Source organism: Phyllopteryx taeniolatus, chromosome 20 (genome assembly GCF_024500385.1).
Source record: "Phyllopteryx taeniolatus isolate TA_2022b chromosome 20, UOR_Ptae_1.2, whole genome shotgun sequence".
In the NCBI taxonomy this organism is placed as follows: Eukaryota; Metazoa; Chordata; class Actinopteri; order Syngnathiformes; family Syngnathidae; genus Phyllopteryx; species Phyllopteryx taeniolatus.
Genome location: NC_084521.1, coordinates 7,703,279 through 7,731,216, shown reverse-complemented (window position 1 = coordinate 7,731,216; position 27,938 = coordinate 7,703,279). Strand labels below are relative to the sequence as shown.

The following is a 27,938-nucleotide window of genomic DNA, read 5'->3' as shown; positions in this document are numbered from 1 at the left end:
GGTCCATTTTCGGGAGAGAGAAAGAAAGAGTGAGGGAGAGAGAGTGTGTGAGAGAGGGAGAGAGGGAGAGGTGGGGTTGTCTTCCTGGCTGCCTGAATCTCTCAGCCTACACAATCTCCTCAACACAATCCCAAGCACTGTAATGATGTTGGATATGCTTTAAAGAGTGACTTCTTTAACACACACTCTGTGATCCATCGGCTGAAAGACGCAATACACTAGGTGAGTAAACCTCACAATTATTGCTACTATTGGCTGCATAAATTACAGTTAAGAATGACGTTTAAAGAGAAAATACTGGTGCGCAAATATGTACGTATAGAGGTCTTTTGTCTAATATTTTCAGTTGGTGGCCTCTCAACAGGATTCTGACTCAGTTACTACTTGCAATCACCTGCGAACACACATGCGCACGCGCGCACACACGCTAGCCATCGTCTCCCTGACCTATGGCCACAATATTTTACAAAGAGACAGAAGTTTCTTATTGGATGTATTCATCTTGGTACACAGAGTATGTGCATACACTAGCGTTGTCCAGCACCATTCACTTCCCAACATCCAGTCAAACCAACATTTCAGCACACGCATTAGGAATTTAACAGCATGACCAGGTATTAATACTGTATTTACAGTATGCGTCTTGATTGTATCAACCACTCGTATCTCCACATAAGATGTAGACAATCTTGTTTTTTTTTTGTTTTTTGTCTGCACACCTCCGTCCGACACAGGAAATTGTGTTAATAATCTGTGTGCTTGTATTCAATGAATGATTGATCATGTGAAGGAAATGAATCAATTCTAATTAGTTTTAGATACATAATGTGAACCAATGTTTGAATCCTGCTGCTTTAAGTCAGTATGTTTTGACTATACCATCGATGAAATCATTGTTGCATCAATAGTCCAGAGTCTCTTTAAATGAACAATTCAGGTATGTGTAATCGCTCCAAAATGCAATGGAGAAAGTTGAGTCTCAAATATCTTGTTTTCCTGTAAGGACTGCATTCAAGATTAATTTGGGATCCATCGTGACATTACTGGAACACTGCATGCCAAACCTGTAACATGGGAAGCTATAGTACCTAAAGAGAACCACGGAAAAACATGTTGGTCAAGACAGCTAATGTGTGAGCAGTTAATCCATCACAGATCAGATTAAGGAGGCGACAGCAGAGATTACAAATAAGGAGGACCTTGTCTGAATGGCAAGGCAGACAGTGAGGTATTGGGGTCATGTCACATGTATCGGAGTCTGCCTAAGATCACCGACAGGTCAGCCAGAGATAAAATTACCTAATCTTTACTCAAACTTTCTTCACAGATTACAAAAGGAGGAGTATGTAATTAATCGGTACACTTAATTGGTTTGCATCACGCTTACAGAACAAACAATTCGCAATTCCAAATCTTCATACTTTGTACATTTTGCCAAATGTGCTGTTGGTATGATCGATTGGTATTTTATGTTTTTATTCCAACTTGCTACAACCGGCTGACATTCTCTCATAGCCAGTATAGACGCACTGTTAGCCTTGGAGCCTCAGTATTTTTAGCATGTTGGATCAAACTACCATGGTGCCAACAGGTGCACAAGCAAGCAGCGCCATGACCTTTACGAGCAACAACAACTACAATTCCCTTTTATTCTTCTCTCTGCCCTCCATCAGCTTTTCTCTATCTGTCTGTCTGTCTATCTATCTATCTATCTATCTATCTATCTATCTATCTATCTATCTATCTATCTATCTATCTATCTATCTATCTATCTATCTATCTATCTATCTATCTATCTATCTATCTATCTATCTATCTCCTTTTACAAAAGTTTCACCTTGGACATAAAGTTCCCCCCAACATTAAAAGTCTGTGAAGCAAAGACAGCAACACGCTTTTTTGGCTGTTGTACAACCTGCAGATCTCAAAAATATTTCTCAGCAAAAACAAATTATACAATCTGGATCTGTCTGGAATGCTGGGCGATTTCTTGGCCCCAATAAAAGTTTCAATAAAAACCTGCACTCTGTTAGCTAAAATCTTTGAGAGTATTTTATAGTCCATGCATAAAAGAGCCATAGGTCTCCAGTTCTTAAGCAACGTGAGATCTTCTTTCTCTCGTAGTAGAAAGAGCATAGCACGGCGACACCAAGGCTGAAGTAGTTCCCATTGTAAAAGATTCCTTGAAAACGTCAAGAAAGTCCTGTCCTAAAATAGTTGTGAAAGTTTTCTGCATGTAGTCCGTCCATGCCTGGAGATTTCGCAGAGGTCATCTGTCTCACCTAAAAAGAGATCTCCACTTGGGCCGATGTCTAATCCCAGGGTGGATTCACCTGGGAAAGCCCATGATGAGCTCTGTGTTTCTGTCGACAACAGAGGCACCTTGTTCATTCAGCAAACATAGGTTATTTGCCCAACCTGCTCCGCAATGGCCAACAACACTTTCTCTAATCTGGAGTTCAGCGAAGGACTGACCTGGATAATTTAAACATAATTTGATATTCTCTTCCAGATAAATCATCGTTTTGAAGCCCATCATGGAGGAAAGAAACCTGCTAAAAGAACGTCTGCAGGCTATCACGGTAAAGACACTGAACATACGTATACATATACTGTGTTTCTTTTTGTTTTGTTTTTGTTTTTGCTTTATACTTTTCATCTAATACACTCCAGTGTAACAGATGTATGGTTTATAAAACAGCGAGTATTGGTGGTGCGGCCAGGAAATGAGAACTAAAAATAAGCTACATGTGGGTGTGCCTTCTAAAAGGTAGAATACGCTTTAGGGACATGCAGAACATTTCCCTGGTAGGGAAAGGGACACAGTTTTTTCCAAGAATTTTTTTTTTCCCTGAAGCTACATTCTACAGTAATGAAAGTCAGTCTTACAGTATATTGCAATGTAATTATGCAGTTCTGTGCAAAGTCTTACGCTGCAATTTGATTTGCTGTTTTAGCAATGCTGGAATTACCATATGTAATTTGAATAGTACTAACTAGAAAATGTGAAGGTGGCACGGTGACCAACAGGTTAGACCGTCTGCCTCACAGTTCTGAGGTCCGCGGTTCAATCCCCGGTCCCGCCTGTGTGGAGTTTGCATGTGTGGGTTTTCTCCGGGCACTTCGGTTTCCTCCCACATCCCAAAAACATGCATGGTAGGTTAATTGACGACTCTAAATTGCCCGTAGGTGTGAATGTGAGTGCGAATGGAAAGTGGATGGATGGATAGAAAATGTGATTGTCTGGTCTGTTGTGGGCTATTTTCTGTTTTTATGAAGGATGTTGAACAGATGGGTGGTGCCATCATTCATTTCTGTATCCAATTTTGATACAGCTTATTCTGTTCCTGGACCTGTAGACGTGGGGCCTTTCCCAGTTGACTTTGGGTGAAAGGCAGACTACATCCTGGATAGGCTGGTCATCAGTCAATTACAGAGCACATACAGAAACAGACAACCATTCGTACTCACGTTCAAAGGATAATTTGGTGGGAATTTCTCCAGTAGTTCCATCAGTGAACTACTACACCATCAGTGATTCTCTATTGATGAAAATACTCAAAAATTCCTGAAGCTGTACTTTTATTTAGATCCTTGGCAAAATTGCATGGATTCGTTCTTTACCCATTTGCCACAAAGAAGGAAATAGATGTTATTTTTTTAGCCTTTTAATTATATTTGCCCTTGTATTATAATATTAAAATGAGTGAAAGATTTTTTATTTAAAAAACACACACAAACATACAAATCCCAATCCTTCGATCGGAACAATGTCAAAATGGAGCAGTTATATAGTAACTGCGCTGTTGAGAGTAAAACATCACAGATTCATCTTAATGTCTTTGTGATTGCAGATGGCAAATCTTGTAAGACACATTAAGAATGATAACAAATTACAGAAATTAGTGGATCAAAAAATCTGATCTCTGATTATAGTATCAACAAAGTCCACTGAAAATCCGTCCAATTTATCATTTGTCACAAATCAGAAAGAAATATTCACACACAACATAACACAACAAAGACTCATAACTGTGTAGTAAATTTTTAAGCACACTTATACTTGAGCTGTGGCTGACAAACCAGGTACGCATCAAATTGAAATACTTTCAATTTTTATGAGAGAAGTGAATCTACCTGTTAAGAAAATACTCATGATCGGAGACTTTCAGGATTTTCATGGTTTCGCCATCATTGGTCACAGACAACGGTCTCTTTGATACAGTGAATGTCAGACAGGTCTATAAATACCAGGAGACGAAATTAAAGAGATCTCCTTTCACTTGCGCTAGTGCCACACTGATCCTGGATCTGGGAGCTAATTTCAGGCTACAATATTCCACCAACATCCTATGCATCGCTGACACAAACAGGCCTTATTTTAATCGCATTAACAGTTTAGGGGCTGAAATCCCAATGTGGGAACACACTAAAGGTAGATGTGGGTGAGGGCATAACGTCTGTGCTACTTTTTGGTTATTTATGGCAGTCAGTTTTCAGCTGTCACCTCAAGGTTGAAGACATTGACCTGCCAAGAGCACAACAGGTGTAAACATGTTTGAATTTCCTCAACAGGACAAAAGGAGAATCCAGGAATACATTGCCAAGAAAAGAAGACAGATAGAGGAAGAAAAACTCAAACTCCAATACATAAAGGTAATTTTTCATGATAATGAGAAGCCAACACATCTGGTACTTATTGATGAATTTTTTTTAGCAATACTTGAATATTGAACACGAGATACACTGACTTCCACTTTTGTGGAATGTAGTTGATGTTTTGAAGGAGAATGCTGCTAATTTTGTATTTGAAATTAGCCCTCCATCCATCCATTTTCTGAGCCGCTTCTCTTCACTAGGGTCGCAGGCGTGCTGGAGCCTATCCCAGCTATCATCGGGCAGAAGGCGGGGTACACCCTGAACTGGTTGCCAGCCAATCTCAGGGCACATAGAAACAAACAACCATCCGCACTCACATTCACACCTACAGGCAATTTAGAGTCTCCAATCAATGCATGTTTTTGGCATGTGGGAGGAAACCGGAGTGCCCGGAGAAAACCCACGCAGGCACGGGGAGAACATGCCAACTCCACACAGGCGGGGCCCGGGATTGAACCCGGGTCCTCAGAACTGTGAGGTTGACGCTCGAACCAGTCGTCCACCGTGCCGCCCCTCAAAAACATAACTGTTAAAATGTACAATAGACCCACTGTATATTTGCTCTCTTTACTACCAATACCAGTGTCATTATTAGCTTTTAGCTGCTATTGACGTTCCATCTGGTCTAAGTGGTTGGTTTACTGCAGTTAAAACCCTTAACTGTCTATGATCATGATAATTTTACTGTTGAAGGGCACTGATTATTAAACTGTTCAATGTTTATACGTCAATTTCTGTGTGCTCCTTTCACCTGAGCATTCATTTTAGTAACAGTTGGGATCGACACTTCGATTTTTCCGGAATGGTTCTTCAGCATATCAACCAATCTAAAACAAATCTATGCTTCCAAATGTGTGGGTACAGTTAAAGCGAGGCCTGTTTTCCCTATTATTGAGAAGTAAAACGTCAGTGTCTGACCACAGAAATTTTGGATTAAAATTTCCCGCAGATACATTACGAGAAAGCTTTGAACGAAGGCTGTTTTAGCTCTAAATGTGTGAAAACAATGAACCCCGGCTCTTTGCGGTGGACATCAGCCGAGTCCTGCCGCGAATAGCGAAAATTCACAAGTAATTGACACTAATAGTAATTACTAATGGTACTGTCTATTCAACAAAGCACTGGCCTGGATCAATGAAGGTTCTCCCCTTAGTTCAAACATCGGTGCTTAGCACGTAGATGCCACAAGATGGCATCACAGCAATATTTTTATATCAGACATGGCTTTGGCCTGAGCACAAAGACAGTCAATAAGCAAGTTTTTCAGCCAATAAGGGAGGATAGGTTCCCAAAAAAATATTGAAAAGAGGCAATTTCATAAAACCAAACGACAAATATTGGGGGATTCGCTGTACGTCCATATTTTCTTCAATTTTTACTTTGGTGTACTGATGTTTCTATGTACGTTTCATGTAATTGACAGAAGAAGACCCTGAGGGAGCAATGGCTTATGGATGGTTTGAGTCAGCAATCAGAGGAGGAGCAGGAGGCAATGAGGCTTCAGGCTCAAGATGAACAGCAACAGAGTGATCAACTGCAGAGCAACATCGACAGGTAACATCACTGCTCCCTCGACTTGTGCCTGACGACATAAGAGATCATTAAGTGTGTGGTGTGATAGGTTGGTTCTGCAAACAGTTTGCAGAATACAAGCAAGCAGACTAAGGATATGGATGACTGGAAGCATATCCTGTGGTCTGATGAGACCAAGAGAACCTTATTTGGTTCAGATTGTGCCAAGCGTATGTAGCATCAACCAGGTGAAGAATACAAAGACAAGTGGGTTGCCTGCAATCAAGCTTGGTTGTGGGAGTGTCATGAGCGCTGCCGGAACTGAGTACTTAGAGTTGCGGGAACCATGGGCAATAGAAGAAAAGAAAACATCTGGCTGACCTCAAAGGAAGGCCAAAAACATCAGCACCCTGAACATTTCACTGTTCTACCCTGTCCTATCTGGAAAGAAATGCCCAACAAATGCAGAACAAAAGGCTTAATAAGCAACTTCTTCACCCAGACTGTCAAAGCCTTTGCCCCACTCCCACCCACCCCCTTGAGATGTGGCCCAGATCAAATGGCTTGCTGTTGTTATCTGGAAAATACTGTACATGGCTTCTTCTTTGTATAATAGAGCTTGAATAAACATTTGTGGATGACCCATGTTACGAAAATAAAACCGTGTTTGCTTTTGATGCAGTGCATCTGATATTTCCACCCTTGCGAAGAAGGGTTTCTCCAGCGTTTTCAACAAACAATACTTTCAGCTCATGTGAAAGCACTATTATGTAAAAAAATGACTTATATAGTTCAAAGATAATTTTGAAGATAACTCATCTTGTCCTTGTCCTGTCACTTTCAACTTTTATACGAAACCTGAGCAAGAGTAATTGGGAAATCTTTGTATAGCTATAAGGCTCGTAACAAATACAAACAAACAAAAACAGGGAGTTTGGTCTGAGACAATAAAAGACCAAAACAAAAAAAGTATTTTCTTGTGGGCTGCTCCTAAAACCATTTATGTTTTATTCATTAGGATAGAAAAAGAGATCAAGGCCTTAGAAACAGAGGAGCTCAACATCTCTGCGAATGAGGAATTTGTTCTGAAGCGATTAAAAGAAGTCGAGAGGACACCTGAGGACATTATCAAGGTAAGGCTGAAAAAGCAAAATAATACAGCCATGTTATTGATTGCTAGCTTGTTTGCTTTTGCTTTCTTGGTGCTTTTACTGCAGTGGAATTTTAACAGAAAGTTATGATTAGCATTTTTTACCCCGGGCAATAACATGATGTGAATTCTAACAAACCATTAGCATTTAATAATTAATCACTTTAGTCATTGATCATTTATTGTTCCTGTCATGTTTCTTTATACACTATAGGAGCTCTGTGACAGAAAACATTGTATTTCAAGGTTGTAAATGACATACGCTGGATTATGATAAAACCGTTAAAAACAAAATAACCACAGATTTAGCTGGTTGACCGAACTATGAACAGAACTGTGAGGCTGACGCTCTAACCAGTCGGCCACCGTGCCGCTATACAAGGATTTGTATCTGATAATGAATCATCTTTTGAAAATGAGTCTTAAAATAGAAGTTGAAATGATTGCGTTATCCTTCCTATCTAAAAACCTAAACAATGTCGTATAAATGACCCCTTCATCCACATACAGTGAACCGCTCCGAATAACAGAGGATATGTTACCCCAAAAAATCCACAAATTTGCAAATGCTAAACCGCACATATGCGTTGGTTCACAGGTGACATATTGGTGACAATGGGTATCCAAAAGTCCGTTTTCTCTGGGAAGACAAAGAGATGATCCAAACGCTGATAGTATTTCTTCACAGTGCTGTCGCCAACTACTGTATGTGCCTGGCATGCGCATTCCAATGTTTTGTGGTTTTTGCAGGTCTGTGTGATTGAGGATTGGTTGGACAGCATGGTTGTCTGTCCACGAAAGATGACCAAAAAAAGACAAAAATATTTATATTTTTACTTATTTGCTGTTGTAAATGTGCCCCTACTCTCCAAATCCTGTTCACAGTTGGAAATAATCATTTTTAAAACTCCCAGGGTTTTTCGTATATCTGCATATTGGATGGAAATTGATAATTGTATTCAGAAACCGATTGAACAATGGATTATAACGTGTAAATGACAGCTTGTAATTATCTATAAAAGTGCACAGACATTTTTTTATCACAAATATGAGCAACCATTGCTGACGGTGCCAGCTGTCACTTAACTAGCTACTGATACAGAGGTGCGTGCTCTGTTTAGTGAGTGGACTTTTGGGACTTTGTGCATTATTTTGCTCAGTTTGTTTATGATATTCAAACTGCCCTACCAGTTTTGATGATGAACTGGCAGGGAAAACTCGTGCAGATAGTAACTGTATAACAGAGTAGGGCACTGGCCCACTTGTTCCATGCATGCCAGGGGAGGGAAAGTGTCGTAAACCTGATCGCAGATTAGAGGACTCACACTGTGTGTCCAAGCACGGCACAAATTACCTAGGATGAGCTCACCCTTAAAATGCATGTCCTATCATCTTTGATTGCATGTTTTTATTCACGAGGTGTGGTGTATTGTTGAGACCAGATGCTGACTGCTTTACTGAATAATAGCTTTCGGTGGAGGCAGTGTGACGGTCTGGGATAGCATCTCCACAACTGGAAAAATGAGGCTTGTCATAACTGAAGTCTATCTCAGTGAAGCGCGATACCTATACATATGTATACAGGGAACAAATGTTGGTACCCTTCAGTTAGATAAAGACAAAATGACAATTGTCAGTGCAATAACCTGAAACTGAGAAAAGTAACAATGAAGAAAAATCAGGGATTGCTTTGATTTGTTTGATTTCACTTTTACAGATTCTGGGAACCACAAGTAAATGTGAACTTTTACAGTTTGATAAGGCATCACAAACTCTTAAAGGTATGACAGAGCTTGTCCATTTCTTGCTTTATTGGTAAGTTTTCATTAAAATTCTAAATTTTACAGGGTACCCGTGTGGTGAAGATGGGACTGTAGAAATATCTCCTCTTTTTAGTACGCACTCGGAGTGCAGCATTTTGGATCAGAGGAGACTCTTTAGAGACTTGCTGGAGCAGCCTGAGAGTTAAAATAATCCACAAAAGCATGCACTAGGTTTTTCTGTATCAGCTAACGGCAAGAAGTCAGAATTATTTATGTTGCACAAGTGGAAAAAAATGCTGTCCTTTACATTTTCTGTATGTGGGAGTTCACTGATAAATATCTTGCCTCTCAGGTTCTAGGTGCCAAGGAATATAATTGCAGTTTTATCTGAATTCAGAAGCAAGAACTTGTCGGTCATCCAATTCTTGATATTTTTTTTGTATTTTTTTTTTATTTTTTATGGCCTGAAGTTTGGATAAAGGATTGGTTTCATTATTTTTATTTGATAAATAGTCATCTGCATAACAGTGGAACTCAACAGAGGGTGGTCCAGGCATGGACCCCTGCGGGACGGCATGACTGATTTACAAATATTGACAAACTCTAAGCAATACGACGAGTAGGATCAGAGGAGATCGGCAAGGATGAAAGTGTGGTTATGAGTGCATGTCGATGGCTCCATCTACTGCCTCAGAGAACCCAACTAAATGATTGTCAAAGTCACTCACAATAATTATTTTATCTGCACTAATTACAAATTCAAACTCGCGCTTGATCCACTCGTGATTTGACAGGTTTTATTGAATGCATTGAATTGAGTAGATTCGTGCATCCGGGGGACAGTCTCTAAAGCGTAAACTGTTTTAGTTACTGTTACTATGTTGTGCCCCCAAGTTTGAGTGTCAGGGTCAGTGTGTGCTGACAAACTTAGCCATGATTCTGGAGAGTGTTGTACATTCCAGTCATCGGTGTGGATTTTTCTTTCTATAATGGGTACCAACAATTTTGTATATAGATTTTTCACTCTACTCATACTGCATGTGATTTTCTCTGTTATATATATTACTTACTAAAACGGTGTATTTAGTTAGTAGCAGGTTCATCATGTACTTACATGGTGGGTGTGTAGTGAACAATGACTAACGTATGCATGATTTATTTTCTGAAGGTTGTATGTTTAGATTTAACGAGAGTGCAACAACCGACGTTCACTTTTACACAGCCACAGTGTTGTTTTGCACAAAAATCCTTTTTAATGGACTCTTAGTACTCCTGTGATGTTGACTGCTTATTTTCCTCATCATTTTTATATTCAAGTATTTTGTCTTCAAATTTAGGGGTTAAATGCGGATTTCCACACAGGTAAACATATTACTTCTGTTGATTTTTTTTGTGGTGTGATTGGTTTGTTAGTACCCAATATAGCAAGTGTGGGTTTTAACAAAATATAAAACGTGTCATATTGTATCATACAAACATTACAGTATACAAGCTCAATATATCCATCAGCTACTCACTAATATGTAAACAATTGTTCTTGAATAATTAATAATTTTGTAAAATGACTAACAGCATGATTCGGATTTATTGCACATAGTGTTTAACAATGACTGATCATTCATTTGATCATTACGGTATTTGCTGGGGGTTTTGTACATGCACGTGTGTAAACTGTGTACTATTAGGGTAATCCAGAAAATTATTTTCTCAGTAAATGTGCTAACCTTGTGGTGAAAGGAAACACCAACTAGAATGCTCAGTGGAGTCTCCATGAAGTGATAAAAATTGGTAAAATCATGAAGTTTCTTGAGGTGATATAAATTGAACACAAAACCTTGCTTACAATGAATAGTGGAAACGTTCTGGCACGCCTCGTCTAACTACCGCAACACCAATGGTAATTTGCATTAGCCCACCTTTGGTGTTTTACAATATATGCTAACATTAAGCCTGAGGACTTTTGTCAAACGAGATTTTCCATTTTGGTTCAAATCAAGCGATTGTGATGGCAATTTAAGAATCTTCCTGTCATGGTTGGTGTTTTAGTTTAGATTATATTTTGTTTTGTTTCACGTTTTCCTGTGTCCCATGTTGTTCATGTCTTGTGTGATCGTTTGGTTCTCGTCAGCCCTCTACCCTGTGTCAACCTATCAGCTCCCTCCAGCCACTCGTGTCTTGTCCAGGTATTCCTCGTTGTCTCGTGAGTTTGCTTGTATTTAGTTCCCAGGTTTCTTTCAATCCTGCTTGGTTCATTATGTCAAGTTTTCAGGTTGGATGCAACTAGGTGGACCCGAGTGCACGAAAGCAATAGGCAGGAGTGCAGAGAGCTCAAAAAAGTCATTTTAATTTAACGTGCAAAAAAAGGCAAACAAGGATCATGGAGGCAAAAATCTAAATTAACAAAGTCCACAATATAAATGCAAAGAAACACCAGGGAACAAAAAACTAACCACCACAAAAAGATGACAGGACTAGGGAAACAAGACGTGACGACAGATGATTTACAACATCAACAATGAACCGACCAGAACTGAAAGAAACCAGGGAATTAAATATGGTATAGGATAATTCCAGAGAGACGCAATGGCAAAGAAGATTCAGCTTCTTAGTAGACAGCAATATATTTTCGGAAAGGCTTTCCTGATACTTGACTGAATCCATTTTGCCCATCACATGTTGAAATCTTTAAAGCAATTCCAGGGCATCACAAAAGCACATTTTACAGCACATGCTTCAGTCTCCCTCCTACAGAGGAGAAGTTTTTAGTTGTTTTTCCATCACGCCGCAGGACAGACTCTCAAGTTTGTTTGGCTTAATGAGACGTTTTTAGCGTGCAAAAGCTGACCTTTCTTGTTCTTGTAGGTCAGTAGTGCTCTGTGTTTGAGTTTGGGCATAAAGAACTTTCGGGAGTTAGGTTGGGGTTACAACGCTGGCAGGTGTTGGTCTCTGGCTTTGCATCAAGTTTGCAGCAGATCATAACAACAGCAGGGTGTTCTACTAAGTACTAGCGATGTTTTTCATGAATGGTTTGAATAAGAATTTTGACATAGCACTATTCATTGAAAGAGACATTCTGTGTTCAATTTGGAAAACTGGCTTATAATAGTCTTTGTGTTAACGGATTTAAATTGCTCTTGTTTTGTTAACTACGGTTTAAAATGTGTAAATTATGCACATAAATGTATATATTTATTGCATAATCCTAATAACTAAAACAACAACAACAACAAACGGCAACAAAAAAACAACACCTCATGATTTTCCGATTGCGATATGAATTTGAAGTCTTTATAGTACGGCCATGCAGTCAAATACATTTACTTAATGGCTTCTTTCAAGTCATTTAATCATTTTGAGATGTTAATTTCATTTTTTGTTTCTCAGATACGACCAACCATTCTTCATTACGGCCCCAACAAATTCCATTACTTTCCCCAAGGACATCACCAAAACATCTGAGTCAAAAAAGTGGTAAAGAACCAAAAACAGTCACAGATGTCATACATGTACGAGAGTAATACATCCTGACTTAATGACCTAGCAGATAGTATTCATATTTTGGATCAATTTTATGCTGTAACTTGAAATGTTAGCCATACATCCATTTTCTAGATCGCTTAAGTTTATTTAGGTTCATACAGTAGGTAGCCTAGCCCAGCTGGAACCTAGACTAGAACCAGGACTAGTCACCAATCCATCACAGGGCACTGATAGACAACCATTCACCCTCACATTCACACCTATGGGCAATTTAGGGTCTTCAGTTAACCTTGGAAGCATATGTTGGGGAACTTGGAGGAAACTGGAGTACCCCTCCCCTCCCCCAACCCCCAAAAAATAAAATAACTATGCAAGCACTGGGAGAACATGCCAACCCGTCAAAGATATGTTCCAATGGAGATTTGACCCTGGATTTTGAGAAATCAGAATATATGAGATATCTTTTCGTCAGTGTTCCTTTGATTCAAACATGGATCTCTTTTTTTTTTTTTTTTTTTAATATGAGAACAAAATTTTTATCTATATTTACTGAATATAGAGGGGTGCCTTGAGATACGAGTTTAATTCATTCGGTGACGACGCTCAAAACACTCAAATCTCAAATCAAGTTTCTCCATTGAAATGGAAATGCCATTAATCTGTTCCGACCTCTCAAAAAAGAAAAAAGAAAAAGTTTATAATGGCTTTTTAATGAGATAAATAGCACACTATAATATCGTGCTTTCTAAAAACATACAGTAATAACATAATTAAATAGAATTTAAAGAAATAAAGCAGGTTTTGCCCAATTTTTTGCTTCAATTCAATGGGCATTGTGCTGCTCCTCCTGGTGTGTGCGCCTCGGCCACTGGGGGGCAGTATAATACAGACATATGGATATACATGGAAACGTCTCAGCTCCTCAGTGAGCCTGTAGTAATATTAGTCGTTGCTCACAGAGGATAAAGAATACCGTATATGCCTGTGAGTTTTGTTCTTATTATCTCATCATGTGTTGCTGCGCTATTTATATTCAAATATCCGTTGCTGAAAGGGTTATAATGCTGTTACTATCCATGCTTTTTCTTTTTGGGAAGAATTGTTCACTATCTTCCAAATTGATGCTTCAAGTGAGTTGAAGTCACTGCTACCGTACAGCACTCATTTCTCAAATTGTTGGCCGCCAGTCAAAGCAAAAAATGGGCCGAACAACGCCTCGTATTTTGAAAAAAATCATTCGTCGGGCGACTTGTATCTCAAGGCACCACTGCATTGCAAGTTAAAAAAAAAAAAAGAAGGCTAAGACCCTTATTTTATTTATTTTTTTGCTTCCCAGCAACATTTGCAATGGAGATCAGTGTGGAGCATGATAAAAGAACAGGAAAAAGTCAAGTGGTCTCTACAGCAACCATTACCCCAGAGAACATCCAGAAGAGGGGCTTAAAGCTGTACGATGACGGACGCAAATCCATATATGCTTTGGACCCTGACGGAGGCACACTTTACCCCGGTGTAGATGGTGAAATGTCACCCAAACAGGTAGAAGAACTTCTACGACAAGCCACGGATGAGAATGTACCTCATGATCTGCTGTACCATCAACCTGTCTACTCAGCTGCTTACTTTGGAACGAGCAGACCAAAGACATCAAATAAAGCACAGAACCAAATGCTTACAACATGCCAAAGCCCTTCACAGCCTGCTATAGAATCCACCCAGCTTACTCAAGAACAAACAGAACCAAATAGCCATGCCCAGTCCCTAAATGGAGAGGAAATGAGAGAATCCAATGAGCACATTCAAGGCACATCCAAACCTCTTATCCCACAGATTTGTTCACTTCAATTTAGTGCCCAAAGTGTACAAGGTCTTGACAATAAAAACCACATGAACAGTTATAGCAAGACACCCCTTGTCACAATCAAAGTCAGGCCTGAAGAGAAGTCGACACCATTACGGCTTGTTCGCAGAGGCATAGATGGCGGCAGGTCTTCAGAGACTGGCCAGAAATACCAAGTTGATTCTTTGATCGAGAGCTCAGACAAAACAAAAACAGATATCAAAGCAGAGAATTTTGCCTCGACAAACGTTTTCAACAAGCAACCCGGACAGCTGGAATTGACAGCTGTCACCATGATTTTTATGGGCTATGAGAATGCCTTGGATGAGGAAGATGTAGACTTCCAAGCAGAACTGGTGACAGTAGGGTGCAGTGATGATGATGATGATGATGATGATGATGATGATGAAGTCAATTATATTGTAAATAAAAACAATGGGGAGTTCCTCTCATTCCACCCGGAAGGATACAAGAGCAAAGTGTTCCAACCTGAACTGGCAAAAGGTTTCGTCACAGGGTGCAAATATATTAGCGAAGATGCCGTCGCAACCTGGAAGCATTTAGGACTCCACAGGCCAACATTCATCCACAAGTCAGGAAACAAAGAGCCACTTTAAAGTTACATGCAATTTGTGCGTTTACTAACAATCACCATTGAAATTCTATTAGTATTACTGTGTACAGTGTACCCCTTCCTGCACATTTTAAACAAATTGAAAGTTATTAAAAGACACTTTTTCCTCGCTGGCCCTGACCACTGAGTAAACCACATTTTCATATCAATATGCCAAACAAGTTAGTCCAACTGTGGAGTGCGGAGATAAAACTGTAGAGCGTATCAATGTGTACAAATGGTAACATGTTTATAATACTGAATGAATAGTCCAATATTGACTATATATTGCATTTCTGCAGGCCTCATCTGCATAAACTGAAGCTTTATCAAACAAATGAACGCAGCCAAGCCATTGGGGGATCACGTTCATGAATTTCCCATTTCAAACTGTTGTCTTCAGTCATCATTATTCGGTATGATGAGATATCAGACAGCACATTCTGATACTTTGATTTATTATTTTCTTTTTTTTTTTACAGTTGCGGTTGTTTGTATACTCTATGTACAGTGTTATGTTTTAACATTTTTAAACACTACATATAGGAGCATGAGTCTCCTATTTATGCTTCTCTCTGCTTTTAATGACAAAGTGTTGTTATTGTCATTTTAGATCAGTATAATTTATAGTTAGTTATACGTATCCAATTTTGATGTGTGCATCAGTCAGACTCAGTTCAGCCAATTTAAAACCTTTATTGACAACAATCAGCTCAAATAATTCTTCTCATTATTCTAGGCTGCTGGCACTCGGTTTAAGTAAAATAAAGAGCGAGATTCACTTAAAAACAAAAAAATTATACTTTACGATATTGTAAGCCACTGTAACATTAAGCACATTAAACAGATTAACACTTTGCTTAAATATAGGAGTATAAAAGAAATGACGTAATGAGTCAATAAAAATGTATTGCACATAACAGTCATGTAAAAAAATGCATGGTACAAAAACTTACACACAACAGAACTGCATTGATTCTTGCGTGCACCACTAAAGAGATCCAGCGTACCACCTGTGATACTAGTGCCACACTTTGTGAATCACTGGTATAGAAATTGCGAAGGAGTGGGGTGCGACATTTTTATTCAGTGACAAAGTGGACTGTTTCATTCACCACAAAGGGTAGCAAAATAAATCCCTTAATATGTACCTTTATCCTGATCTCCCCCAATATGTGAGGGAATGTTCAGTTTTTGCATTTTGCAATAGACCGCTAATAACATCCATGAAATAGGTACGACGAATTACATCAATGTGTAAATATCAGATCAAACATTTAAACACTAACGATAATGGACTGGAGAACACACAGCTCAATTTTTCAGTTTTTCATGCAAAACCTTTGTCCTTGATTTTTTACCTTTCCTTTTTGTATTTTTGTTGCATAATGAAAAACATGGAGGAGGGTGCGGAGATCGAGGTGACATCTCAATTCTAATACTAGTGTCGAGGATACAGTTATATAAGTGGAATTTCTTACAATAAAAAAACAAATCCTGAAAAGGTTAGTGGTCAAAAGCATTCGCAGTGCATCCAAATCTTTCGACTTTAAAGTGCTCCCGGTTCGAGAGTGCTATAACCTCTCCTCCAAAAAGACATTAAAGCAAAAAGAAATATAACGATAGTGCAATTTCTTTGTCCATGTTGTGCCATTTGTCACGACAGTCTGAAGACATTAAAAAAAAAAAAAAAAAAGTACTTCAGAAGTGTCAAATCATCATCAACATTGTCACAACAGCAAAATTTGCATATGATTAGTTTGCATGTTGGTTAACTCCATCGGGCAGTGGCAGTGCATTTCCACTTTGTTGACATATATTTGGCTTTTGCCACATGTAGTTAAATACAAATAAATACATAACTTTATTGTCAGTGGAAATTCTGAAGGATTGCTGAGCCCAACCTGTCATATCCTTTAGGTCTGATCATTTTGTCAATCAATTAATTTGCTTGTAATTGTACCTTGGATGTTTGTATCAATTCATTATTAGATAAATAAAAGATATACTTGCCCATCCATCCTCCTGGTTTGTTTTTTTGGGGGGAGGTGGTCCTTCTTGACTGCATCTGCCGGGGTTTTACAAATGTGCCCATATACATTTTTAACAGAGAAGCAAATATCTCTGTGTCCAAGCTATGTTGATGATTCAATCTACATTTCCCAATGTCGGGTAATGGTTGCCTCAGTACCAACTGTTTTCGGAACATCTTGTAGGAATAAAGTTCAAAATTGTTGTATATGTACACATGTAACATCTTTTCAAATTACAATAATACCCTGGATTGTTATTGATTAAATGATTAGATTTTGTAGCAGTGATGTCATCCATTTTTTTAAGAGGCAGTTGGTTCCTCTGAGGAGTTTGCTCCGCGCGTGTGTGTGAGAGCACAAAATGGAATCTTCTTTTCCTTGTGTTCATCAATGGAAGCCCGAGTATTGGTCGCCTTTTTTACACCCCTTTCACCAACCATCCAATCAGTGACTGCAGAAGCCAGGCAGAACTGTTAGATTGAGGCTGCTCTTAGAAACAGAGCCTTCTTGTGCATGAGCCTGCTACTCTGTCTCAGGTAGGTCCATTAACACACACGCAATTAAAAAAAAAAAAAAAAAAAAAAGTTTGGGAGGATTTTATGTTGTGTAAGAGTAGCCAGTGTGTAGCGGGGGGAGCCAGATTTGGAAAAGCCTCCCAGCATCGAGGCTTGCAGATAGACTTGACCGTGTTCTGTCGCAAGCTGCATGTGTGAGGGGAATCTTGGAGTGTTTTCTGCAATGACTGCATATAGAGTGAGGTGAAAAATGCAGTAAATTAAAGATATAACATTGCTACTTTTCAGATCATAATCTCATTTTGCTATTTTTCATTTTGGTGACTACAATATGTTTTGTTATGTTACTCAACCACTACTGCATTGTAAGAACTATATCCTATTTTACGTGGGAAAACAATTGTTTTCAGATATTTCAATTACATTGTGGATACATTTTAGGACAAAAGGAGGTACATTTCCTCAGGTCTTTTTTAAATGAAATTCATCACGTTCCGCTATCAGTAGTGCCTCCTGTTAGAGAATGTATCATTGCCAAATAAGGAAATATGCTACACTGTATTACGATTTCTACTTTGGTATATATTAAAATACTGTTAATTCTACCAATGGAAGGGGGAGTCATATTTTGTAATATAATGTTTGGTGGAATTGAAAAATGAGACAACAAAAAAATTGACAATGTGTCATTTTTTTTTTAGGATATAAACTGCTCCTTGGTCTATTCCTTCCTGCGTTATAACAGCAGCTTCAACTGAGACAATGCGAACTACAGACTTCTAATTTAGTTTTCTCAGCAGTGGTGATACTTCGTCCTATCTTCTTTGACGCTGTGCAGCTTACTTACTTCAAACACATTATGGGAGCACAATTTCTGTCAAGCTGTGGTAGAATACTCAAAGTGGCTTTTGAGAGATCTTGCTCGCTGGGGTTTTGTCTTTACAACGGTTCCTCCTCAATTTGGAGGAGCAGAAAGCAGGACATTGAATCCATGTCTACACAATCCCTGGTGATGTACTGTCATTTAAATCTATTCTTTAATTCTTTAATCAGTCAACTCTGGGGAAGGTTTACGGAAGGTTTTCGGTAAATTTCCAGAGGAGGTGAAGCTGTGAAATTTTCGAAATTTAGAACGTTTCCATTGGAATTAATTGGGAGTTGAGGGTTATTTAATGAAAACATACCACAGTCGAGCATGAATATAAACATGCAAGGGCATAACAGTACCTGATGGCTTTTGCTTTTGCTGCAATCACTGCCTAAGTAAAACACATTTGCATTTAATCTTTAAGATCTGCTTGTTTTTATACTTGTATAGGTAAAAATTTTATGTAACGTTTATGTGCATTACGTTTTAATTGAATCATTCGTTACCGTTTTTTAATTGTATACATTTAAGTCCAGTGTTAATCTTCATATTGTGTTGTGTTGGTGTTGGAGAGTGACATACTTCTTTAGGTGGTACTTGGTGTGAAAGCTTTGAGAACCACTGGGCTGGACACAATTTAACATTGGTTGATGTGGTTATGTTTCACTTGAGATGAGTGATAAATACAAAGTTACTTAGGTCGACTTAGTTCATGTGAATACGCTGCGTCCTCAGTTTGCATCAGTACCAAAAAAATAGACGCTGTAAAGTGAAACTAAATGTCTTCTGAATTTGACATACCGCAGAGAATGGTGTTGTTAAGAACCCAGCCAAATTTTAATGATTAAAAAAAGAATCGACAAGTATATAAAATGAGGTCGCGTAATAATAATTGCGCTGCATAACCGCTGACGCAAACGAAGGCACTCAAATTCTTATTTATCAAGGATACCAAATACATTTTCCTATGGGGACCCACTCGAACACTGGGTTGTGACTCGACAGGAAGTCTAGAATTCCGTGTCAGTTGCAAAGTCCCTTGTCTGCCAGATTGGAGACCAGTCTCCGGGGGCGGTCGGTGTTAAATGGCATGTTCCTTCAATAGCCTCGTCTGGGATGCCAGCTCTGTGATTCACACAATGCAACTGTCCCCGATGATTTTGTTTGTTGCCATCTGCAGCTACATCCAACTTGTTGGTGAGGGACTTTGCATGGCAAAGAAAAACACTTGTAAGGAGTGTTTTATTTGGCTGTCTTGACGCTCTCAAGGAAAAAAAGAATAACACAGCTCTTGTCTTCATCATTTAAAAGTGCAGAATTTTGATCGCAGCCTGACCACAGCATTACTCCTCAGTCCACTGATGAGTTGGTGAGTGGGTGGTGGAGGAGGTGGCAGATGAGAAGTGCAGTGAGTGTCACTGCCCATGGTTACCATGGCTACTCAGTCTGTTACACGCATGTGTCCTTGTAGGTTGTTTTGTTGTGTTATGTGTCACTGGAAGACATTTCAAACTTTCTTCATCTGTGAGAGGGAATGACCAGTTTGATGAAAAAATAACTAATTGCTAAGACTATTTTTTTTCATGCCACAATACAAATACATTTCAGACAGCAAAATCGGTTGCTCTGCACTTTATGATTGAGTCGAGTTGAGTAATGTCTGTTTCAATCATACATAACCATTAAGAATTTTGTAAATCAGTTGTGCTATCTGTTTAACATTTACTCTGACTGTCACTACTTACTGTATGTGGTTCTCCTGTTTTTCCCTCTATTTTTTGTCTGCATGTTTATATATGGGTCATGTCAAGGCTCTTAAAAACTCAGACCAATGTCACATGTTACATGAATTAGAGCATACAACATTATTTTCTAATCATGTAATTCTGGTGGGCTATCACTGTCCTTTCGGAAGCTAAAAAAAAAAAATTAACCAAATAAAAGAGTGCACTTTTATATTTTTTATTATTTGAAGCTAAAACCTTCTCATCCAGACTTGATGTTACAATAAAACATGTCGAGTTCACGCCTTTATGTGTGCAAGTGTGAGTGTGAGAGCTTGAATGGTTGTTTGTCTATATTTGCCCTGTGATTAACTGGCACACAAAAAAAGGAAACTCATGAAGTGTGCTAAATTTAGAAGCACAGATTGGGGAGCTGGTTCATTTAAACTGTCTCAATTGAAACAAACTGCCACAAACATGCTGTGTTCTGTGTGCTGTCATGCAGGGAAAATCTGTTAATATACTGTAAGGAACAAGCATTACCTTGAAAATCTTGTACGAAGCATGCAACAAGCGTGGATGGCCAATTCATCTATTCGTCCGTTTTCTAGCACTAATCCTGTTCAGGGTTGAAGCAGAGCTGGAGCTTTGGGCCAAAGGTGAAAAATTACAAGGCACAAATAGACAACCATTCACGCTTATATTCACACCAATTAAGAATCTTCGATAAAGCGAGCATTCGTGTTTTTGTAGTGTGAGGCGAAACTAGAGTGCCAAAGATAACCGTTTGTTGAACCCCAGAGGGAAAATTCAAGCGCTGGTGGATTGTGTTTGGCTAGAACTTAACTTGACCATTTTGTAAGTTTAAAACAGTGTAACTGCAATTAAAATGGGAAGTTGCAATGTGGCAAAATACACCTTAAAAATCCAACTTTGAAATCCTAAAGAACGACAGTAACGAATAATGAGTGTTTTAGAATACATCCACTGTGACCCTCTGACAATGTGTGGGAGGCAGACACAGTCCGACTCTTACATAAGAAAGACGTGTAATGCATCAAATTGTGCTGCCTTAAAGCTTGTGATCCATTTGGTCTTTCGGCAGATCACCCACTTCAATGAAATGAAAACACTGCAGCAGCATCCCTCTTTCCTCATTGCACACCCCCACACATGCACCCATACACACACACGCACAAACAAACACCTCCATCCCCACCACAGATACATCAGAAATGTTTCTCTGCTTGGCACAAAGCTTTCATATGGAAAGACTCATGTAAAAAAAAAACAATTCCCAAGGTTGTACAGAAAGTTTTCCCCTTACACAGTGTTTGCATTCCAAATACCATATTCGAGAGTTTCCGAAAAAGGACAATGTGTTCTAACACATGCTGTACATTATGTTAAAGTGAAATTTCATGCAGTATTGAAATAGACTTACTGTAATTTGTATTTTTGTATGAATTCTGCTCCAGAGTGTGGCCCAAAGGACAAAGACGGGATTGCATAAAATGTGCATAACAGTGGCTAACTCACTTCATTTAATACCAAAACATTTCTTTCTTAATTTATTCAGAGAGCTACTTCAGAGACTGAAGGATCAGATGGCCAAGAACTGAACAAAGGTTGCAGCAGTTCAGACAATCACGACTTTGTCACTATGGAAACCACTGAGCGATCAGAACTGGAGATGAACAGCAGTGGGGAGGTCACTGTGGCCGATTTAACCGAGATGGAAATCAATTTCAATATTGATAGCGAGCAAATTAGTATTCATGCAGATCAATCAGATTTCAACGACGGGTCGAGTTCTAGCAACTTCTCAACTGACCTGGTAACCAGAGCAGCCAGTGTGTTGCCCGCCTGCCCTGAGACCGGCGTTTGCAATGACATACCGATCCATGAGGAAAAGGAAGCTGTACCATTTGAGGAAGGACGTGACGAGCTTAAAAGAAATGAATCCATCACTTCTTCTGTGTCTGACACACTCTCAAGTGCTGAAAGTGTTTATGAAAACGAGGCTCATTGTAAGACACAGGGAACAATGGAACAAGAGCAGGATTTAGAACAGCATTGTGCACTACAGAAAGACTTGGACCCAATGAGGCTCGTTGAAACACAAGAAACATCAGAGGTAGAGCCAGACACATACCCAGAGCAATCTATGGATCTACAATTATACCTGGATGAAGAAGAGGAACCCAATTTTTGCAATGATGACTATCACACTTTGGAGTTAGATGAAGAGGGGGACCCTGAAGTCCCTGGAAATGTTTGTGAACCACCCATTCCCGAGGAATTCATGCTAGAGCAGAACATTAGAGAAGATGCTTTGTCAGATATATCAAGCGAATCCTGCCGTTATTTTGACCCTGATGAAGTCGAAGAATGCCTAAGAGTTGAAGTTGCAGCTGCTTCCTCTGATAGTGAGACAGATGAAAAATGGAGAACAATATTTTCCTCTTCGATAAACAAAGAAGATGACGACTCCTATTTGGACAGCCTTCAGTTAAGCGCACAGGAGCTCTTTGTGCAGAAAGTTGAAGTGATCGACTCAGAAGAACCAGATAACGATCACTATGACGAAGTCCAACTTAACGTTCCAGAAATAGAAGAACTGCTAGAAGAGTCAGATACCATGTCTTGTTCTATACCACCACAAGATGGTAAATGTATCTCGTTGAGCCTTCAAGGTCTGTCCAAAATCTCTGAAGATGAAAATGAAAATGGGAAAGATGACAGTAATAATTACAGCACTCAAGAACAATACTCCCAGAACAAGATGTCAGATCCAAACAGGAAGCTACCCAAAGACTTCTGCGTGATACAAGAGACAGCGAGTGAGAACGTTAGCACAGAGCATGTTGACTTCCAGTTGGCTCGTAAACAGTGGCGGGCAATGGAAGAACAAACCAAAAACAAGGTTCTCATACCTGCAACCAGGCTGCCCAATTTCCATTGCAGCCACAGTTGCATGTACACACCGGTCCGAAACATCGAAAGAACAAACAGGAAATCCCAGGACCTGGAAAACCTGACTCTGGTTGGGGATTACACAAACACTCAATTCAGCCCATGCTCAGAAGATTCTGGCTTGGACGATTCCAGCTACAGATCTCCTAATGATGACTTTGAAACACCAGTTGAAAGGGAGATTCGCATATCAATGGAAAGAGAAGAGAAATTCAGAAAGGAGAGGGGTCTGTCCTGTATGGGCAAGTCTGCAGACACTCAGTTTAGCACCCCATCACAAGGAATCCCGAGATCCATAAGCACTCCGCTGACGCCGTCATTCATCATCACCTCATCTCCCACAAAGGAACCATCAAAAAATGAAATGTCCCCAACAAATGTTATCATTCTTGACTCAAGTAGTGATTTCAATTCCAATCCCAGGCATGGCGAATGGTGCTCTGAGGACAGCAGCTCTAATCTTATCATTTTAGAGACTTCCAATCTGATTATTCGCAGTGCCTCAGAGTTCTCGCTCAACAAAGCCTGTGAGCCCCAGGAGAAAATGTTCATGAGCAACCCCTTTTTCAAGCTCCGTTCAAGAAGCACAATGTCGCTGGTGGATGAGGAGATACAAATGGTGAAGCAAAGAGAGGAAGAGCTGAGAAAAGAGAGGGCAAATCTTTATGGCAAAGGCAGGTTCAGTGATAAAAGGATGCTGTCAAACAACTTGGGTACTTTGTCATTGGATAATCCAGGTATGCCTATATTTCTATAAATTATCAAGAATGGTAATGCTGCTTTACATTCACTGATGAGCTTTTTTTTTTTTAGCTTGTTTGCCATTGAAGTGCAAGTCCTCGCCATCATCACCAATGAAAACCCCCAAGATGGATCGTTCGACTTTATCCTGCGACCACAGAGTAAGATCGAACAACTACTTCCATTTATTAGTATTTTTGTCATTACATTATCATGATTGCACAACCCAACTTGGTGGTTTTGTAGAACAAATTAGCTTAATAATTACTAAATGAAAATAGATTTAGGAAAAAACAGGATTTGTCTTTCTCAGTTTCCAGACATCTACACCGCGGGAAGACGCAAGAGTGCCATGGCTCTGCGCTGGGAGGCAGGCGAGTTCACTAAAAATGCCTAACAAGGAAATGAGAAGACATACATTATTAATTCTATGTGTAAAACAAAATAAGATGCCGTGTTGCCAATATTCATCTGATTTTGTGATATCAAATCAATGTTTCAGTATTGCTTTGGGCTGGGAAAAAAAATGCAATAGTTAAAAATGTTTGTGGCTGTATTCTGCTGGAAATAACTCTTCAGAGTGCTTAAGCAATCATACAATGGACAAAGTATGGTTTGAGTAAGGATGTGCAATAGATTTAAAAGTCAAATCGAGGGAAAATCGAAAGCTAAATTAGTTCAAGTAATGCAAGTAACTGACGCCCTCCTTAAATAGGTTTATAATTGCCTCTGCTTGCCATAGGATGGGTGCAAAGCACTATTTTTGTCGAAATGAAGCGTCTCAATGCACTTCAACATAGTTCCTTGGCACCAAGATGCCACAAGAAGGCACCAAAGTAATACTTTTATTGCCCCAGGTGTTCTAATACTTTTGTCCATATCATTTATAAAAGTAGAGCAACATAGCGAGTATCAAAGGAAGGAATGAAGGAGACATTACTCATAACCTTTTGCATTTGTATATTGTTTAACGATTGTATTTGCTTTCCACTGCAATTATACATCAGCTTCAATCTGAAGATGAAAAGACGATTTAGTGTAGAAGGGAAAAAAAATAATCCAGAGCCTTGGGTATAAAAAGGAATTTCAAACTTCAGCCAAAGATAGAACATAAAGGGGAAACCCTCTTGCTAATGTTGGTCCCCTGAGACTGACTAGCAACCAGTCCAGAGAGTATTTGTTCTCTTGCCCCAAATCAGCTTGAATAGACTTCAACTTACCCGCGACCGAGAACAGGATACTCAGTAGAAAATGACTGAAGACTAGCAGGCAAAAAAAAAAGGAGTTCTGATCATTCTTTCTTGAGGAACTAATTTGTGTTAGAAGAAAATGATTGATGAAGGGTAGCATAATGTTTTGCAACAGAATACATGACAGCTCCGGAATGAAATTTGGGGAAAGCTTGGCTCTGAATTTGGACCCTTACTGCGCAACGTAATCCTTTTCCTATGAGTAATTGTTCAAACAGCCAATAACTATTGCAGCATTGTCATGCTTTTGTACTATGACCAAACGAACCATTCACGTAAGAGTTTTTGCTGAAATGTGTGTGAATGTAAGACAAATGTATTGTTGAATTCAGTCTTTGCTAAACCACTGTTGAGACCTTAAGTGTGAAACATATTTATTGACATATTTTGCAGTTACTATCATATATGCTAATCGGGAAAATGCCACATTCTGCGTGTATCAATTATTATGCCAGTTCGCGACGTATGACCACCCATCCAGTGAGCTGGGTGGCATAAAAAAAAAAAAAAAAAAAAAAAAGATTGTTACAAAGGATTTGCTTATATGTGCCATGATGTCGTTTTTTATTATTTTTTAAATGCCAATGAATTAATATATAAAATGATGTATATATTATATTTATATAAATTATTCAATGATAGAAGAGCTCAACTAAAAAGCACTTAAAGGAGACATATTATGCATTTATTTTGCATGATTTAAAACATTACCCCAGTGTTTTAATAACATCTGTGACATTCTTTTGTCAAAATACCCCAAGGACCTGTTTTTTTTTTTTTTTGTCCAGCTCCTGACTTACACTTGTCAATTAATGTGGTGATCTGTGTATGTGGTCAATGAAATGGGCTTGTCACCAAACATAAATAGCCCTACCTCATCAATAACTACACTGAGCGATCAAGTTTGTGCCAGAAACCAACCGTAATTTGGTCTTCCGGCATACACTGACTCATTGCAGCTCTGCTTATGTTTTTGTGGGCCGAGAAACTATGTAAATTAGCCCCACTGTCATGTCACAATCTGGTGAAATCAAGAACGATTCACTGTCAAGCAGATTTCCCGAAACAAATGATTTACTTTCTTGGTGAATTTCACACTTGATGCGCAGGCATTCAGAGACGTAACAGTTTGCATCCAAGCAATTAAAAAGTTACATTTTCATAATATGTCCCCTTTAACTTTTTATTCAGCTACAGTGAAGCTGAGGTATACAGTATATACAATCGACTAATTTTTGCTCATGTTGTAAGAAAGCATTTTCCAACAGCCTGAAAAAAAACGCAAGCTTGGTGTTTCTTGGCCTTAGAGTCAACTTCCAGTGTTGTTTTACATATCATGTTGATTCATTGTTTAAGCACTGTATCTATCTTACTGATGTTTTGACATTCTTTTAACGTTTCCTGTTAAGGTTTTTACTGGGTAATGCTTGGAAATTCTCAATATTGCCCATGCAAGTGAGCCATTTGTGCAACAATAAAATATTGTAAAATCAGGTGGTTTTATTTGATCCAGAACATGCTCAGATGGGTTCAATGTCAAAGGACTGAATTGTATCTTTAGGGAGACAGCATATTGATAACATATTTTCTTCACGAGCGGTGGGGTCTCTAGCCTTTCCTTGAGATTTATTCTCTTAGATGTTTATTTGGCAGATCCTGTAAATGAGATCAAACAAGTAATACCATCTTGGCAAATAAACAAGATTGACAACATGCATCCCTTTAAAGGCTGGGATTACATATTTAATGGTATTTATTTCAGAATCAGTACTGTATTTTTTTAATCCACCTTTTTTCACATTTAAAAAAAAAAGAGGGCAAAAATTGGTTTGTAATAGTTCAGTGTCCGAGTGCTGTTAGCCACAACGTTGGCGATGTCTATTATCGCCTATCGCACAGGTTTCAAACTGGCGGGCCGGGGGCCAGATCCAGCCCGCGAAAGCAAATCAAAATTTCTCATTGTGTTTTGGTGTAATACCATTGAGATATTTGCAAGCAATTTTTTGTTACCAATTCCCCTTTGAAAAGAAATGTAATAGTTGAAAAACATGTTTTTATAGGCTTCTGATTTCAAAACTGGTTAATCATCAATGTGTTGTGTATACTGTATGTAATAACAGTATATGAGGTAATCTTTCATTGATATGGGTTTACAGTCGTAGCGGCCCTCCGAGGAAAGTCATGACTACGATGTGGCCCGTGACAAAAATGAGTTTGACACCCCTGTCCTATCAGATCCCACAGTGTTGAATTAAGTGACCAAATGCTATTTGCTATAAGCAAGTAAGTACAGCACAGTAATTACACTTAATTAAAAAAACATTGTTTTACATTCTCTTTTAGTATATTTTATTGTTTTTTATAAAAACACTGCTGTTTTTCTCTTTAAAAAAAAATTAAAAAGCAAAATAGTTGCCTTTTTTGGGGGGGTGGGACCTAGAATGGATTGATGATATTTCAGTCATTTCAATGGGGGAAATTGATTTGATAAACGAGTAAACCGAGTAACCATCTTGGTTTACGGAACGTATTAAACTCGTAAATCAAGGTACCACTGTTGTCGTACAACAACTGCTTATTTATACAGTACTGTATAGGAAAGCAATGACACTTATGATCCCACCCATACCCATGTATATGTATTCCCGTCCCATCCCACTCACATGATGAACTGCAAAACCAATTGTAATCCCGTTGAAATCCCACGGGAATGGCATGAACCCCCCGGCAGTTGTAATAAATTGTCAGCTAGATGCTTTCGATTTACTCCGATTAGCTCCAGAAAATATTCTCTTCTACAGTGGCAGAGAAAGT

The 27,938-nt window shown here is 38.9% G+C and overlaps 2 protein-coding genes across 3 annotated transcripts; both read left to right on the top strand.

Annotated features, from left to right (window-relative positions):
* The first annotated feature begins 73 nt into the window (after nucleotides 1–73).
* Nucleotides 74–26,617, top strand: LOC133470362 (palmdelphin-like). Of its 2 annotated transcripts, XM_061758671.1 has the most exons (8): nucleotides 74–222; nucleotides 2,513–2,582; nucleotides 4,576–4,656; nucleotides 6,083–6,213; nucleotides 7,190–7,304; nucleotides 21,737–23,870; nucleotides 23,947–24,035; nucleotides 24,188–26,617. In XM_061758671.1, exons 2-8 carry the CDS (start codon nucleotides 2,538–2,540, stop codon nucleotides 24,269–24,271), a joined length of 2,679 nt encoding a protein of 892 aa, XP_061614655.1. In that variant the 5' UTR covers nucleotides 74–222; nucleotides 2,513–2,537; the 3' UTR covers nucleotides 24,272–26,617. The 2 variants fall into 2 exon arrangements, with proteins under 2 accessions (XP_061614655.1, XP_061614656.1); XM_061758672.1 differs by lacking the exons at nucleotides 74–222; nucleotides 2,513–2,582; nucleotides 4,576–4,656; nucleotides 6,083–6,213; nucleotides 7,190–7,304 and adding an exon at nucleotides 17,527–17,586.
* Nucleotides 12,464–17,056, top strand: LOC133470363 (palmdelphin-like). Its single transcript, XM_061758673.1, has 2 exons — nucleotides 12,464–12,555; nucleotides 13,901–17,056. The coding sequence occupies exon 2, from the start codon at nucleotides 13,912–13,914 to the stop codon at nucleotides 15,019–15,021; it is 1,110 nt and encodes a 369-aa protein (XP_061614657.1). The 5' UTR covers nucleotides 12,464–12,555; nucleotides 13,901–13,911; the 3' UTR covers nucleotides 15,022–17,056.
* Nucleotides 26,618–27,938: the final 1,321 nt, after the last annotated feature.

Coding starts and splice junctions, on each gene's coding strand:
- LOC133470362 (XM_061758671.1), top strand. CDS start 2,538: ATGGAGGAAAGAAACCTGCTAAAAGAACGTCTGCAGGCTATCACG. Junction 4,657..6,082: donor TCAAACTCCAATACATAAAG/GTAATTTTTCAT, acceptor TGTAATTGACAG/AAGAAGACCCTGAGGGAGCA. Junction 6,214..7,189: donor CTGCAGAGCAACATCGACAG/GTAACATCACTG, acceptor TTTATTCATTAG/GATAGAAAAAGAGATCAAGG.
- LOC133470363 (XM_061758673.1), top strand. CDS start 13,912: ATGGAGATCAGTGTGGAGCATGATAAAAGAACAGGAAAAAGTCAAGTG.